General features: G+C 41.7%; 1 protein-coding gene across 1 annotated transcript in view; it reads left to right on the top strand.

Annotated features, from left to right (window-relative positions):
- Positions 1 to 17,565, top strand: part of LOC121298867 (netrin receptor UNC5C-like) — a 419,182-nt gene that overhangs the window by 300,516 nt on the left and 101,101 nt on the right. Inside the window, exon 5 of the mRNA XM_041226130.1 lies at positions 5,387 to 5,567. Within this exon, the coding sequence (XP_041082064.1) occupies positions 5,387 to 5,567 (181 nt within the window). The remainder of the gene's footprint in view (positions 1 to 5,386; positions 5,568 to 17,565) is intronic.

Here is a 17,565-nt window from a genome sequence, read left to right as displayed (position 1 = left end):
ATTTTTTTCTGTTATTCTGACCCATATTGATTCGGTTTTATTTTCTTTGTCCAGGTTTAACACCTGGGCTTCAAGACTGTTTCTTATGTATAGCGCTACCCCTCCTCCTCTTCTGTCCTGCCTGTCTTTCCTATAGAGTGTATACCCAAAAATATTACATTCGTCCCCATCACTCTCAGATAACCACGTTTCTGTAACACCTATCACATCATAGTTACCTGTTAGTGCAGTAGCTTCAAGTTCTAGAATTTTGTTTCTGATACTTCTAGCATTTAGATAAATACATTTAATGGTTGTCTTACCTGAGTTGTTGTTCTTGTTTTGATGCGGTCTCCCTTCTGTTTTTTTGTTCATTTCTCCCCCCTTCCTTTCTAGTTTAAATGCTTCCGCTTTTAAGATCAGCGGGTGTGTGCACCATACTAGTATAGGTGGAAGGTTTCAGGTGTTTTTATATATGATTAACATTCACCTTTGTGTGCTTATTTTTACAATCCCTTATGTAATACATATATAAGTATTGTGAAATATACATTGTGTTATATTGTTATATCTGTCTATTATTCTTTTTAAGTATACCTGAATAAATAGTGTAGCCAGGGTGTGTGGCCACAGCAAAGGAGGGGTAAAGGACTGGGGAATTCAGAGAGAGGGAGGGAGAGAGGGAGTCAGTGAGCCTTACAGTTAGCGCTTGGACTGTATATGGCTATTGGTGGGAAATTGCTGTTGAGTGTTTATTGACACTAGTAATTTCTTTAAGGCATTTTTCATCTTTTTAAAAAATGTTTTTGTAAATAGTTCCACTGTGAATGTTCATTCCTGACAGAACAAAATCTCTTATGATTTCTAAATAAATTTAACGCAACGCTGATATATATTAATATATATATATAATATATATATATACACACACACACACACACACACACTTTGGTTGAGGACTTGCTTTCTGCCATTTTCTTGTCTTTTCCACACCTGCTTATCCTACAAGCAAGTTCTTTGAGTCTACTTTGTGACAGCCAAGAGACCTTTTCTTTACTGAGCAGCAGATAGTGTGGAGGGTTAGTATTCAGTTAATCCTAGGATTCCCTTGAGCTGCATGATGGGCCACACAATGCTTTTCTTTGATGTTATTTTGTCTTCTCCTGTTTCTAATCCTGTATAATCTGTAAAAATTTTGCCTCTGGTTGGGTCTTTAGGCCTCATAGAAAATAAATGAAGTCTTGGACAATTTAAATTCACCAGCACAAAGATTCCTGTCTGTTTAATTTCAGAATTATTAATCTGGGTAATGAGTGTGTTGTATTATTATCCTACGCCACACAAATATTATTTCTATATTATTATTAATATTATCGAAAGTTCCAGCTTGGAGTACTTTTAAAGAGTGCATTACATATTATAAAATGTTATCCTCTTCTAGCACTGTAGACATATATCAGGACTAGGAAAGATAACTCCACTAAAAAAGGTAGGCCATCTTATAATAAACAAGCATTATAAAATATATACGTTAGAAACATATACTCAATACATATTTTTGCAATCCATACAGTATATTATCCTCTGTGAATGCTGTGGGCATAATACTTCTGTATGTATTTCACGTGTGCTTATGCTTACCCTAACATTATAAAGTTTGTGGGAGTGTCAGAATATGGGGTTACTCAACATAGAGTCACCAGTCTAGGTCTGTCTGTACCTAAATATCTATGCCACTTGTATGTTTTTGTGTATATACTTTGGGTGTGTACAATAGCTAAAAATGTGTATTTGCATCATAGTGTGTGATATGTATGTTACTGACATTCACTTTTTAGTACTTAATGTACAACATATAATTTTCCCATTTCTTTGTAAAATGTATTTCTCTTTCACCAGGGAAGCACTTGAAGCAAACCTGCTTTAGTTTAGTGTTGCATGGTAACCTATTAGGCAGGTGAATCTCTTTGTTGGTCTTAACTCTTTGCGGTCCATTTATTCTGCACGTCAGACTCGTCAGGACCGATTTATTTTGTATAAAAAAATAACATTACACAACAAGTGCTGTTTAAATTGAATAAAGACATTTTATTCACAGTAAAACTGGTTTAAAAGGCACTGCATGTCAATCATCACCAGCCTTGCCTCACCCCTTGTTCACTGTATTTATCACATACCTCTCCTGATCACTAAATTATTCACCAAACTCCTAAATAATGCTATCCAAGCATAACATCGCAAAAAAGCTTCGCAAATGTTCACGATTTTCTTTGAGTACTGAATGCGGTAACAACCTTCTTGATTGTTTATGTCCATGGTGAAGGTACTATGCATATTGCTCAGATCTGCCTCCAGTTTTTTTTCCGTCTTCTCTCAACCATTGAAAGCTTTTCTCTGCATTCTTCTGAGAAAAACCAACTAGGGACCTGTGAATATTGCCTTTTTGATGATGTCAGACAGGGTCCGAGATTGGACTGGAAAGGGAATTTTACAATGTCAGACCTGGTCCGACACAGGACCACAAAGAGTTAATGATGTCAGATTCTGACTGGTAGAAATCCAAAATGCTGACTTTTAGTAAGGTGACCAGACATCCCGTTTTGGACGGGACAGTCCCACTTTTGAAACATTGATCCCAGTGTCCCCAGCACTTATCTTGAGATGGTTATTCTCATCTGAATCATCACTCTCACTGCCTGAAGACTAACAATCTACTTTAACTACTGTAGTCTAACAATAATGGCTACTATAAAGGTACTATTGTACAGTAGAGTCAATTATACAAACTAATTGGGACAGATACTAGTTTGCAGAATCGATTTGTATGGATAATTGGACATGTATTAATAACAATCACTGTACATTTAATAATGTATAGAGTACAGTTAACATACACAAGTATGTAGTACACAAGGTCACAAAAATCGTGAATTTGAAAAAAAGTCAGTGAAATCTTGAAAATGGATGTAAAAACATTTTTGGATAGGCACTTCCTTTATTTCCTTTAGAAATGCAGTATATCATGCATTGCAAATAGAAATCTGTGAGTATCTGTAAATGATTTGTTTGTGTACACCAGCATTTATATGTAGCTATGTATGTAGGTGAGCAAATGAGAATGTAAATCGGGGACAGCTAAAATGCAAAAACAAATTGTCAGTGACCTTTTTCTGGAAAGACAGCGGCTTTCTTTACAATATGCTCTTTGTTTTAGAATCATGGAAAAGTCTATTAAAGCCTGGTTCATACAGTACTTCTGTTGCAGATGAGTGTGATACATCAGGCGCAGACAGCTAAAAGCTTCACCTTAACTTCTGGCAGCTTACCTGTCTACCAGCAGTTAATAACACATTGACTACAACCCTATTCAGTAGTTAGACTCTCAAGCAACTATTGGTAGATGAGGCTGCTGTTATGTTAGCCTCTTGTATACTAAACAACTAAGGCCTTCTTTGACTTGATGCTACCGAGGGTTATGTTTAATATGTTAACTTAACTTAGCCATGTTATTTCAGAGGCTTACATCAGCCCACAAAGAGGGGTTCTATTTTCTTCATCTCAACACAGCAAGAAATAAAAACAGATGCTGATAGACACCAAACAGCTGTTCTTCAAAGATGTACTTGATGATTTCATTTTTAAGAAGATTATTTATTGTATAAGCCACAGACCACCCAAGTGACATGCATTTTACAGGTCAGACCTGCAAATTTACATTAAAACTTGTGACAGTCATTGTACAGCCCACAAAATGAAACTTGTATGTAAGATCACTTTGGATGATGTAAAAAAACTGTTTTGTCATTATCAACATACGATTGTATGTACACTCCATTCATTGATGGGTTCTTAATTCAAGATATACATTATATCATTTTAAATTAACTAATGTTTTTTTTTTTTTTTTTTTTTTTTTTTTTTTTTTATTTGAAATGTAATTAATAATTTAGGTCAGATTAATCATTGTCCAACATTTTCTTCAGGATATCTTCAAATAATTAGAGATTAGCGATAGAGCTTGAAATATTAAAAAAAATGAAATGGAATGTTTTTTTTTTTTTTATTCTAAACTAATTCTTGTGGCCAGAGGAAACAGCTGTTTTCCTCAGCTGTTCGCACTGAAGAGGTGCTTCCCTGCCAACTGACACTTTCCCCTGAACAGAGGCTGGACAACACCTCCCTTACCAGGGCACTGCAGAGCCATTGCGGCAGCAGTCAACAACCTGGGCTGCTGTAGAACAAGCTCTGTACCAGGACCAGGAAACCAGATGAAACCTTGTGTGAACTGGCTGCTGCCACCAACAGGCTCACTAAAAAGTACCGCGAAAAAGTCTCATAGGCTAACGTTGGTTCAGCCTTGTACCAGCTGTGACCCCTTGGCAGGGGATTCAAGGGATTGAGAGGATTCAGGGGATTCAAGGGATGCACCAGGACTAAAAGGAGACGCAGGGCCAAGGGAAGGCGGAACATGTTATATTGTTTTAATGTTGGTGGGCTTTAAGGGGAGCCTGCTAGCTCCTCAGGGCAGAATATGGAAAAGCTTGCTGTGTTATTGTGAGCTGTAACCCTGAATAAAACAATTGCTATCGTGGACTGTCTCCTCTCTGATCATTTTACAGTTCTTTGCTGTTCCTGAATAACTGTATGTTACGATATCTTACAAAAACATCCTGTTCATTTAGCGATTTCTAAAAATTATGTCCTCTTCATTTAGAAATATTTCTAATTTATTTTAAGATATCTCAAAGTAATGTGATGTTCAATTAAAGATATATCTAATTCCTTCTGAGAGATCTTGAAAAGACAAATAACATTTATTCTGAGATATCTGAAATTAGTTACCTCTAAATAAACAGGAAGTCATTTCGCGATATCTTAAAATTAATTATATTTTACAAAGGACAAGAAGTTATTTTGAGATATCTTAAAATTAATTACAGATATCTCTAAATAAAGTTGTTAATTATATAGAATGTTAAATTATAAAGCCATCACTTTTGCATTTAATTTATCACCTTCAGCTGTATCTGCTGTTCAAATGCAGTCACTGGTTTACTGAAATGAGGACCACTTTAGGAGGTGCCAAGGATAAACTAAAGCTCTCAGTTTAAGGTCTTTTTGCAGTGTTCTCATGGGCTACCGTATTTAATTTACAATTTCCAGCTAACAAAATAATTCCTTAATCTTTCCTGTTGTACATTTATGAAAGTATCAGGAACTGTTGCAGCCACAAACACATGTCCAGTATAATTCTTTAAGCATACATAATAGCTTCCTTCACTAATTCACTTCATCCTTAACTATTAAACACTCAATAGTGATGGATAAAGAAATACTAAAATAAACTAAATTCTATGTATTTTTCAATGTAAGTGTACTATAAGTATTTTTTATATTTGTTGTATAGGTTGAGTGGTTGAAAAACCAGGAAATAATTGACCCTGCTGAGGATCTGAATTTCTACATCACCGTAGACCATAACCTCATTATTAAGCAGGCCCGTCTGTCTGATACTGCCAATTATACCTGCATAGCCAAGAACATTGTTGCAAAGAGGAGGAGCACCACAGCCACAGTCATTGTCTACGGTAGGAGGAACTTGCATGACAAGTGTATATAAATGTTACTTGGTAAATTTGCATGCTGATTTTGCAGTCTTTCTAGGCTTTTCCTGTGATTCTGCTGTGCTTACAACACTAACGCACTGTTTTACTGTACAGTGCTTGTACAGTGGCTCTCATAAGTATCACCACTCCCCCTGGACTTGGTCACTGGTCAATACAAAAAAAGTCCATAATGTCAAAGTGAAAAATAAAATCTACAAAAATTGTTCTAAATTAATTACAAATACAAAACAGAAAATAATTGATTGCATAAGTATACACCACTATTGGTGTAAGCCAATATTTGGTAGAGGCACCTTTGGCAGCAATTACAGCCGCGAGTCTATTTGGATAAGTCTCAACCAGCTTTACACATCTGGACACTGCAATTTTTGCCCATTCTTCTTTGCAAAATTGCTCAAGGGGACCTTAATGAACAGTAATTTTCAACTCTTTCCGCATATTCTCAATTGGATTGAGGTCCGGGCTTTGAATGGACCACTCCAGGACATTGACCTTTTTGTTTTTAAGCCACTCCAATGTGGCTTTGGCTGTATGTTTGGTCATTGTCCTGCCAGAAGATAAATCTTCTCCCAAGTCCCAGGTCTCTTGCAGACTTCAGCAGGTTTTCCTCCAGTATTTCTCTGTACTTTGCTGCATCCATTTTGTCCGCTATCTTCACAAGCTTTTGTGACGCAGAGAAGCATCCCCACAGCATGATCCTGCCACCACCATGCTTCAAATTAGGGATGGTGTTCTCAAGATGATGTGCAATGTTAGGCTTGTGCCAAACATAGTGCTTAGCGTTGAGGCCAAAAAGCTCTATTTTGGTCTCATCAGACCATAAAATCTTCTTCCACTTGGTCTCAAAGTCTCCGACATGCCTTCTAGCAAACTCTAGCCGAGATTTGATGCAAGTTTTTTTCAACAATGGCTTTCTTTTTGCCACTTTCCCATAAAGGCCAGTTTTGTGAAGCACCTGGGCTATTGTTGCCGTATGCACAGTGTCTCCCAGCTCAGCCGTGGAAGACTGTAACTCCTTTAGAGTTGCCATGGGCCTCTTGGTGGCCTCCCTGACTAGTGTCGTTCTCGCCAGGATACTCAGTTTTTGAGGATGGCCTGTTCTAGACAGATTCACAGTTGTGCCATATTCTCTCAATTTCTTAATAATGAACTTTACTGTGCTCCGGGGGGGGGATATTCAATGCCTTGGAAATGTTCTTATATCCTACCCCTGATTGGTGCTTTTGAAGAACCTTATTCCAGATTTGCTTTGAATGTTCCTTTGTCATCATGATGTACTTTTTGTTAGAAAATGTACTAACCAACTGTGAGACCTCTCAGGTGTATTTAACCTGAAATCATGTGAAACACCTTAATTGCACACAGGTGGACTCCATCCATAAAGACAATTGGTTGCACCAGAGCTTATTTAGGTGTGTCATAGCAAAGGGGGTGAATACTTATGCAATCAATTATTTTCTGTTTTATATTCGTAATTAATTTAAAACAATTTGTAGATTTTATTTTTCACTTTGACATTTTGGACTTTTTTGTGTTGATCAGTGGCAATAACCACTAATTAAATCCATTTTGATTCCATGTTGTAACACAATAAAATGTGGAAAAGTCCAAGGGGGGAGAATACTATTGAGAGCCACTGTATGTTCTTCACCACACTTAGGCTATACCATGTTTTCACTATGCTTCACTACACTTTGCTATTCTGTTGCTGTAGAACAGTATACCACAGTAAATGTTTGTAAGGGAAGTGGTTGGCTTCTGTGCATAATCCAATGATGTCCTTGATACAGTTAATTGCTCTTTGTCATCAGGAAGGTTTCCTTCTTTAAAAACCACCTTGTGAAACCTTTACTTAAGAAATTGAATCTGGATAGTTCAGTTCTAAATCATTTTAGACCTATTTCAAACCTTCCTTTTTTAGCAAAGGTACTTGAAAAAGTCATTAAAAAAAAAAAAAAATAGTTTCCTTGGAAATAACATCTTCGAGAAGTTTCAATCAGGATTTCGCACTAACCATAGCACTGAGACTGCACTTGTCAAAGTGGTAAATGATCTACGTATAAGTACAGATTCTAAACGTTTATCTGTACTGATCCTTTTAGATCTGAGTGCTGCTTTTGATTCTGTGGATCACAAGATTTTAAATAAATCGTCTTAGAGAATGGGTGGGCCTTTCTGGTAGTGTCCTAAATTGGTTCATATCCTATTTAATGAACAGACAGTATTTTGTTGCCTTAGCAGAATCTACGTCTGGACTAGCTAATATTACATGTGGTGTTCCGCAGGGCTCTATTCTTGGTCCCATGTTATTTTCTTTATACATGCTGCCACTCTGGGAGGTTATTTGTAAACATGGGGTGAATTTCCACAGCTATGCAGATGACAGACAGATTTATATATCTGTTAAACCAGATGACACAACAGCTACAATACCCTTTTCAAATGCCTAGCCGATATTAGAAGCTGGATGTTACAGTTTTACAGTTAAATTCCGATGAGACAGAAGTCTTACTTTTGGCTCTAATCAACAGATGGACTCAACAAATATTGATCTAGGTATGCTAAAATCAAATGTAAAATCTGAAGTGAGAAACCTGGGGGTTATTTTTGATTCTGTACTTTCCTTTGACCCACATATAAAATACATTACTAGAGTGTCCTTCTATCATTTAAGAAACATTGCAAAAGTTAGATCATTCTTGTCCTTGGATGATGCAAAGAAATTAGTACATGCTTTTATTTTTTCTAGGTTAGATTACTGTAACGCTTTATTTTTTGGACTTACAAGTCATGCTATATCCTTAATATGATTCATATATTTAAAATTATATGAAACATATATTACTCATATATTGAACACACTGTATATTAATTTTATATCAATTATGGCCACTTTCTTGTAAGTCCACTTATATGTTCCAGATATAATTAATATATCACCTCGCATATAGACCTTATATGTTCCATATATGATTAATATGTCACCTTGCATATAGAACATATATTCTTCTTATATTAAATATTTAACATATACTGTAACTGTTATATATATATGTAACTCATATCAAACTGTATGTGACACATGTTAATTCATGTAACAGCCATATATGTTCCCTATATCACCTCACATAGAACATATATTCTTCATATATTAAATATTTAACTCCTAAATTATATTAATCATTGATCAAACTGTGATACATACATTTATAGTCTATGATTAAGCAAGTCACAATAAGTTTAGTATGTTAGAAATGTATTAGCAGTGTTCCACAAACCATGAATTTTAAAGTTAAGTTGAAATAAAATAGCTGTTAGATTCCATTGATGAGTTTACTTTATCACAATACTGGACCTACCTATCAGGATAACAGGATTTGTTAGTGTTCTATACATATTGCATGTTTATATTCATCTTTAATAATTGTAATACTATTATAAACCAAAAAAACCCCAACATATCTTTAAATTATTTTTATATAACATTGCCATTGTCATTTCATGATATAAATATTGTTAATGTTAACTTAAATGTTAAATAAAAAAAAAAAAAAGATTGAATAAGAACAATTTCAATATAATAAATAGTGACCTTAAAAAAAAAAATAAATAAATAAATAAAATTAAAAACCACAAAAAGTAAGATTTCATATAAAAAAAAAATCAGGAATCTTAACAAAGACAATGGCAACAGGAAAACAAAAATCTAAAACAAATGAAAATCATGCGAGCTCTGCAGGATTTTTCTTTAAGTATTTTTTCTTGTAGTATTTCATTATTTCCCATTTATAATAAATAAATAAATAATGATAACAACAAGAATGTCAGTATTACTGTATTAGTATTACATGTCAATATTGTTATGCTTGTTTGGTCCAACTGAAACATGCTTCTTTGGAAATGCAAGTAAAGTAACAATGTCACACACTACATTATCAGCTTGACCTATTAAAACCCCTCTTTTTTGGAAGAGGGAGGGGGTCTATTTAAAATGTTATATTTTACCCTAAGTCTTACATTAATAACTTACTGTAAATAGCTTTAACTTTTGTTTCATCCAGTTTATCTTTTCTTTCACTTGTGTGTCTGGTGCTTTTTTCCCCCCTCGCAAATTACTGACCGGAAGCACTTCCAGAGGAAAAAGGTTAACTAGTAGCGTGCGCACAAAAAACCTGAAACTGTATTGGCACTACATGAAGATGCCCAAGCAAGCTTGGCAACAAAAACTCCCGATGTAGGATGGATTTCAATCTGTGGATTGCATAAAATAAAATGTAGTATATTTGTTCATTTTAGAATTGTTGAGTTCCATTTTATAGGATTTAAAATTAACAAAGCCAGAATTGAACCCTCTCCTGTTTAAATGCATTAACACACCACTAAAAATGAAAAAAGGTACACTGTACATAGCTAGAACATACAACACACTATTATAAAGATGTATTTTTTCCTGGAGGTATTACTCACCAATTTGTATTACAAAATACAAGTCTAAAGGAAAAAAAAACTAAAACTGTTGCCACAAATATTATCAACAAACTCCATTGTGTCTCAAAGAAGTATTACTATTTTGCTTTGTTAGGAAATAAAATAAAACACAGTGTATATTATTACTACGTTCTGAATGTGGTCTTTAGTTCCCTTTCAATGGAATGACAACCATTACCGAATGGGAAAGAGCCCTCTCTGACCGTCAATCACTGATCTGACCTATCAGGGCCCTGCTGTGAGGGCGAAGTCCCTCCCACCTCCTACTGAAGAGGGACATCCTCACAGTAACATATCACCATTTTCTCTCTCACTTCACTGAGACAGGTCACAGATTGCTTTGTGCTTTCTTGTCCGAATTTGGCTGTTTGTCGGTTTATACCTTCAAATTTCTTTACATCCACGGTAAAATCACGTTTTCGAGCATTATTAAGAGTGCTCTTGCCTGATTCTCCCATCAATTTACTGACTAGAACTGGTTTCGACCTCTTGTGAGATTGGCGAGTGGCCATTACTCTTTTCCACTACACAAGGCCTTTTGTAGTTTTCAGATACCATTTTAGGAGCTGTTCCGGTGCTGTAAGGAGACCCCGCGGGCTCGCGGTGTCGTCCTCTACGCCGATTTAAATTGGCCACAGCTCGGGCCTAGCACCCCTCTCAAGCCTCGGGCTCTTCTAGTGCAGCTGCGCTTGCCCTCGATGACCATGTTGACTGACTCGGCTGCATAGCCCGGCATCGACCGCGGTTCTCCCGCCGACCTCAGGCTTGGAACAGAGCCTACCCGGCCCTGATTGACTCGGCACTGGTGTAAACATCTTCGGCGCCACCTACAGCCCGGCGCCGATTGTGCCTACCATCTGCACCAACCTCGGCACCGATCCCTGCACTGGTGAACAGCTTCGGAGCCGTCTACAGCCCGGCACCGACCGCGCTACCCATCGGCTGCCCAGAAAGGATGAGCACCTGTCTTGCGCCAGATGCTCGGGGCCAGACCATGTGGCCAAAGCACTGGCGGATGAGTTGGACTGCTCTCCGTGCATGAAGTTCTTGAAAAAACTAAGCAAAACAGAGCAGCCCTATCCCCAGCATAATCTCTCTCCCCGAGCCATGGGAGAATGAGATCATTGGTCCAAGGTCCTCCGCAGAGGTCCTCTAGGACCCCCTCCCCCCATTACAGTGCCCAGAGAGCTATCCCGCGCACCTGAAGTCGCAGGGCAGACTGCCCCCTACCACCGGGCAGCCCCAACTTCCACAATCTCGTTCCCCATACCCAGTACCTAGACCTCCTATCCCAGACGAGCTGTCCTTCACAGCGTCAAGGTCAGACATCTCGGACCCAGCCACAGTGGGGGGCTCCTTACTGCCCCTGCCGCATAGGCCGCAGAGGGAAGAGTTCCGGGCACTAAGTAGTGTGCAGCTGCGGCCACGGACGTTCCCTGGCCGGCAGAACAGGAGAGAAAGGGGAAGCGCTTCCTCCAATAAAAAGGGCAGCCACAGCAAGCCCTCCCTTTTGGACTTCCTGGAATTGGTGCACTCCTCCTGGAGCAACTCAGCGTCTGCACCCTCAGCCTCCACTACAGCAGAGTCTCTACTGCACACTGCAGGAGCCCAAGAAACGGGCCTCGCCACATTCCCCACTATCGGGAACACGGTCACGGTATTGGTGCAAGGTTCCACCTTCACCAAGGGGGATAAGGACACAACCTGCCCGTCCAAACCTTGCAGAACAACAGATACAATGCTTAAAAAGACGTATGCATCAGCAGCACTGTCAGTCAGAGCAGCAAACACCATGGCTATACTGGTGCTCTATCAAACCCAGTTAGCAGAGAGGCTGCAGGAAAGATCCACGGAGGCAGACATAGAGGAGCTCCAGGCGGTAGCAAGGGCTTTGACTGACCTAATGGGGGAGTTAGGTCAGGCATCAAGGAGGTCACTGACGGCAGCTCGCCGGCATTTGTTGTTGATGCAAGCCAAGGTCGTGGAGACCGAGAGGGTGGTGTTACTAGATGCCCCCATTACACCAGGGCAGACATTTGGGGCAACCATAGATGTAAGCCTTGAAAGTTCCCACAAGGCCACGAAGGTTGCCTCCAAATTCTCGCGCCTTCCGGCTTACCGCCAGCACCTAAGGTGGCACTAACAGCTTGCTGGGGCAAAAGGGCCTGAACACCGCTCCCCACCCCGGAACAGACAAGCAGGCAGAGGAAGAGCCAGCTGCAAGGGACCACCGCCGGTCAGGGGTAACCACTTCTCCGGGGCTGGAGACCAAGGCTGGGGCCTAAGAAAGACCCGACCCCTCGCAAGCCAAAGGGAGACTGCCCCTGAGGGGCCCCAGCTGCCACCAACCCCCCTCACAACCAGACTGACCAGTGGCAACGACCCATGACAAGGCTGCACCCAGGACTCCTGGGTGTTATCGACAATGAGGCACGGATACGCTCTAAAATTCTGCTTAGGTCTGCCACCCTTCAAGGGTGTGCTCCTCACCACCATCGAACCAGCAAGCACGATACTCCTTCAACAGGAGATCGCCACTCTTCAACAGAAGAAAGCTGTGCGCTTGGTGAGTCCAAGAGATGCCCTCAGCGGCTTTTACTCCAGGTACATCCTGGTGCCCAAGAGGGATGGCAGTTTCAGATCAATTCTGGACCTCAGGGTCCTCAACTTGTTCCTCAAACAGAGGAAGTTCAATATATTGACAGCACAGAGTATCCTCCAGTCCGTCCAACTGGGTGACTGGTTCACATTGATCGACCTGCAAGGCGCCTACTTCCATGTCCCGATCCGTCCCGCACGCAGAAAATATCTGCACTTCGCCTTTCAAGGCAATGCGTAAAAATTCTGCCGTTTGGCCTCTCGCTGGCACCCTGCACATTTTCAAAGTGCATGGATGCAGCACTGGCTCCACTTAGGCTGCGGGGTATTCGGATCCTGAACTATCTGTACGATTGGCTAGTTTGTGCACATTCCAAGGCATGCGCAGAGGCGCACACAAAACCGGTCATAGATCATGTGATGAACTTAGGGCTTTCATAACATCAACAGAAGAACAACTTTGTACTGTCTCAGTCCACAGTGTTCCTGGGGATCAACCTGAACTCTGTGAGTATGCTTGCCTCACTGTCGCAAGTCAGGATTTGGTCATTGGAGGCCACACTCTCCCTATTCAGAGAGGATGCTCTCCTACAGGTCAAAATATATCAAAGGTTGTTGGGGCTGATGGAAGAATCCTTCCACTAGGGCTGCTGAGAACGCGCCTGCTTCAAGCCTGGGTAAATACACTCAAGGCACACCCAGTCTGAGAGTGGAAGACACTGCAGTGGTAGCTCCATTCTGGGAATCTGCGCCTCGGATCTCCCCTCACAGAAGGGAAGTGGTTACTACAGATGCCTCCAGCCTGGGTTGGGGAGCAGTCTGGAATGGGAGAGGAATAAGAGGTCAGTGGAACGGACATTGGCAGCAAGAGCACATAAATGCCCAAGAGCTGCAAGCAGTGAACCTGGCGTGATCTAATTTTCGCCAGCAATTAGTGCACAAACATGTTCTGGTCTGGACGGACAATACCACAGTGGTAACCTACATAAACCACCAAGGCTGCCTGCGCTCGCTGGGCCTTCACCAGGCAGCGCACAGACTCCTGTCCTGGATGAACAGAAACTTGTCTTCCATCAGGGTGGTTCACCTCCACGGTGTGGACAACAAGGCACCAGACCTCCTGTCCAGAAGAGCTCTAGACAGCTCGGAATAGAGACTATCCCCAGGTGGTGCAATAGATTTGGGAGAGGTTCCGTACTGCACAGGTTGACCTCTTCACCACAGCCAAGTCCACTCATTGCCCCCTGAGAGACAGGGGCCCCCTGGGAGTAGACGCACTAGCTCACCCCTGGCCACAGGGGCTTTTGTATGCGTTTCCTCCGATATCATTAATACCCCTGACACTAGAGAGGATCAGGGTGGCGAGAGCACAGATTCTGCTGGTTGCACCCAGATGGCCCCTGGTTTGCTCTCCTCTCCGACATGTTGTCGGGTCAACCATGGCAGCTCCCACTGTGCAAGGACCTCCTGAGCCAAGTGGAGGGGCTACTATGCCACCCGAACCCAGCCCAGCTCCAACTCTGGGTCTGGCCGTTGAACAGAGCCGTCTATTCAGATGTGGTTTGCCAGATGCAGTGGTAGAAACACTACAGTCTGCAAGGGCGCCGAGCACTAGAGCCCAGAACTCATACAAATGGAAAGTTTTCCAAGACTGGTGCCTTGCTGAAGGTCACGATCCTGTGACCTGCCCTATTGAGACAATATTAACCTTCTTACAACACCTGTTTGACGCAGGAATATCGGTGTCCACTTTGAAGGTATACCTGGCAGCAATATCAGTGTGCCACAACAAAACTGACTCTGTGTCCCCTGGGGCACATTTCCTGGCAGAGCAATTTCTTAAAGGGGCTGGAGGCTTCGTCCTCCCATGAAAAGTATGGACTGCAAGTGGGATCTAGAACTGGTACTGTGGGTCCCCCATTTGAGCCCACATTACGGCCCATTCTATCATGGGCCAGGCAACTTCGTGGGCTCTCCTTCATGGCACCTCCTGAACTATGCAATGCTGCTACATGGACAGGTAGTCAGACATTTGTGTGTTTCTACCGCCTTGATATGGCAAACCGAGCAAGACCCTTTCTGGGCTCTAGGGTGTTGCAGGCGGCATGCCCTTAGGCGTCATGTGGGCTCTAAGGCTATCGCCTTGAGGCTGTACTGTCGGTAATCTGGAGCCACGACAGCTTTGGTACGGCTTCCCATTCGGCAATGGTTGTCATTCCATTGAAAGGGAACATTATGTTATTACCATAACCATGGTTCCCTGAAAGAATGACAACCATTACCCTTCGAGGTCGTGTCCCCAGCTGACCTCTGATTTCGAAGAAAACAGCAGTATGTTACTGTGAGGACGTCCCTCTTCAGCAGGAGGTGGGAGGGACTTCCACTGCACAGCAGGGCCCTGATAGGGAAGCTTTTTCATAGCTGCTCAGTGATTGATGGTCAGAGAGGCTCTTCCCATTTTGTAATGGTTGTCATTCTTTTCAGGGAACCAGGGTTATGGTAATAACCTAATGTCTTTCTATGACCAACTTACAATATGTTAGAAATACTGTTTCTACCACTAACCTTGTAGAAAAGGTTTTAATTACCTTATCTTCAAGTGTGGCTGGCTTTATGGTTACAGTCACAGAACATGAAGACAACGTGGATGCTTGCTTAAGAACATAAGAACATAAGAAAGTTTACAAACGAGAGGAGGCCATTCGGCCCATCTTGCTCATCGGGTAGCCCATAAGGAGTGCATCAGCCTCATTCCTCACCCCTCCTTAAGTCAATCCTCACCCCTCCTCGACTCAATCCTCACCCCTCCTCGACTCAATCGTCAGACCGCTTCAAGCCATACTATCCCCTACCTTTTTTATAGTTATACTGGAATAATTGGACAGAAATTTAAGAGTACAGTTTTACTTGCTCGAAAGACCGGTAAGTACTACGATTTAAAAAATATAAAAATACACAAATTAAATAGGCCTATATTAATATAGGTACACAAATGTACGTTAACAGGACACCATGAGTTAGTACAGTTAAATGTTATGTGTTAATTTGAAAGTAGGTTAAAGAAACTATGTGGGGTAGTGACGTATGTGGGGTCTGTGAAGTTCGGTAGCACTTGGGGTAGGAGGCGCTCTGTTTCGCATCGGTCCAGCAGCGTATTGGCGACGGGCATGGACTGCAGGAACTGCTGGTGATTGGTCGTGGTGTTGGATGAGGCATACACCTACCAGGGTGTCGCCAAGGCAATTTTACTTACTGGTATAGACACCTCACCGTAAACCCTTGTACATCTAGCCATCACCTTGTTTTGTGAATAACCCTATGAAATAATTTTATATAAACCTGTAAGGAAGGAGATTACCAGTGGCTGATTCAAATCTTCTGATGAGGAAGAAGATGAAGGTGACAGAAACCTTTTAAGGCTTGTGTGGTCTTTTCTGTGGCATGTTTTCTTGGGAAAGACTCAGTTGTCTGATCGAATGTCTATATATTACCATTCATGGTAAGTACTATTTACTATTTTTTATTAATTAAATCAATTATATATATATATATATATTATATATATATATATATAAATATATATAATATATAATATATATACATATATATATATATATAATATGTAAATGGACCATCCCTCACGTTCGTTTACCCTCAATATGCAAGACCCAGTACACAGAAATTGAATTTCTGACACACCATATTTAAAATTTACACAGAACAAAACAAACACCTAGCTCCCATTTGGAACACTACCTAAACACAGGATCTTCCCTGACTAACAAGGGACAGCTAAGCTGTTTCCCGGTCCAAAAACCACAACAGACGGTTTTACACAATATCTTTTTACAGTTGCACACACTCACAACTGGGCTCTTCACACTGCAGCAGGCTTGAGCAGACTGACTGCTTTCTTTTTAAACCCTGTACCTGGCTCTAACTTACAATCATGCCCAGGTGCGGGTGATAATTCCACAATTAAGTTCAACAGCTGTGCATTTGCACGCGTTTTTAGCAGGGAAGAATCTGCCCCTCTCCGTGCTGTCTTACACATCCTCCCCCTTATCTTTACAAGACACTGGCCATTTAACGGCCACTTCCCTCCACCTTTAAAAGGACCACCTGCCCTCAAGTCCTAAGTCTTTGGTTTTCGCCCTTTTCCACGGACGGGCTTGAGGGTGGGTTGGTTCTTCCTCCGGCGCACTCAGGAAGGGACCTGGACGGCTTGTCCTGGGCGACCGAAACGCAGTCCTTTGACCGGGAGCGAGCAGTGACACGCAGAAGTAGGTCGCTCGGGACCGGTGCAGTGACGTCTGGGACCTCGAGAGGAACAAAGTGAAGCACGAGACGTCTAACGCCCATGGTGTGACGTCTCAGGTTCTGGGAGGAGCGGAGCTGGGGACCATGCTCACAGTTGTGCATGGCCATGCTGCGACCTGGGCATAAGGTCCAGTGTAGGGAGGTCTGGACATTCCAGACTTGTGTCCTCACAGCTGGGGTACGGGACTGCACTTAACAGCACCGTAGTGCTTCCCCCAGCCTGTTGCTGAGGCTCTTTTGGAGGTGGGTTGCTCACCTCCTCCCCCTTGACTTCAGCCGGTGACTCCGATTGCAGAAACGTCTCCTCCTCTGGTTCAGGAGACAGCTGGGTTGCTTGCGCTGGAGACAGCGGGGTTTCTCTTGCTTGCTCCCACTTTTGGAGGAGCAGCTCCAACTCGTTCGGCTCCCACTCCAGCAGCCCTAGTTTCAGTCTCCATCTCTTGTTCAGCAGCAGTATTCTGGTTGATCCTGGCGATAAACTCTGCAATGCTTTCCATTTTATGGGTCGTAGTGGCGCCCACACTCGCTGCCACCGTATGTAAATAGGCCGTCA

Source organism: Polyodon spathula, chromosome 2, assembly GCF_017654505.1.
Source record: "Polyodon spathula isolate WHYD16114869_AA chromosome 2, ASM1765450v1, whole genome shotgun sequence".
Lineage (NCBI taxonomy): Eukaryota > Metazoa > Chordata > Actinopteri > Acipenseriformes > Polyodontidae > Polyodon > Polyodon spathula.
This window is presented reverse-complemented; position numbering and strand designations above follow the sequence as displayed.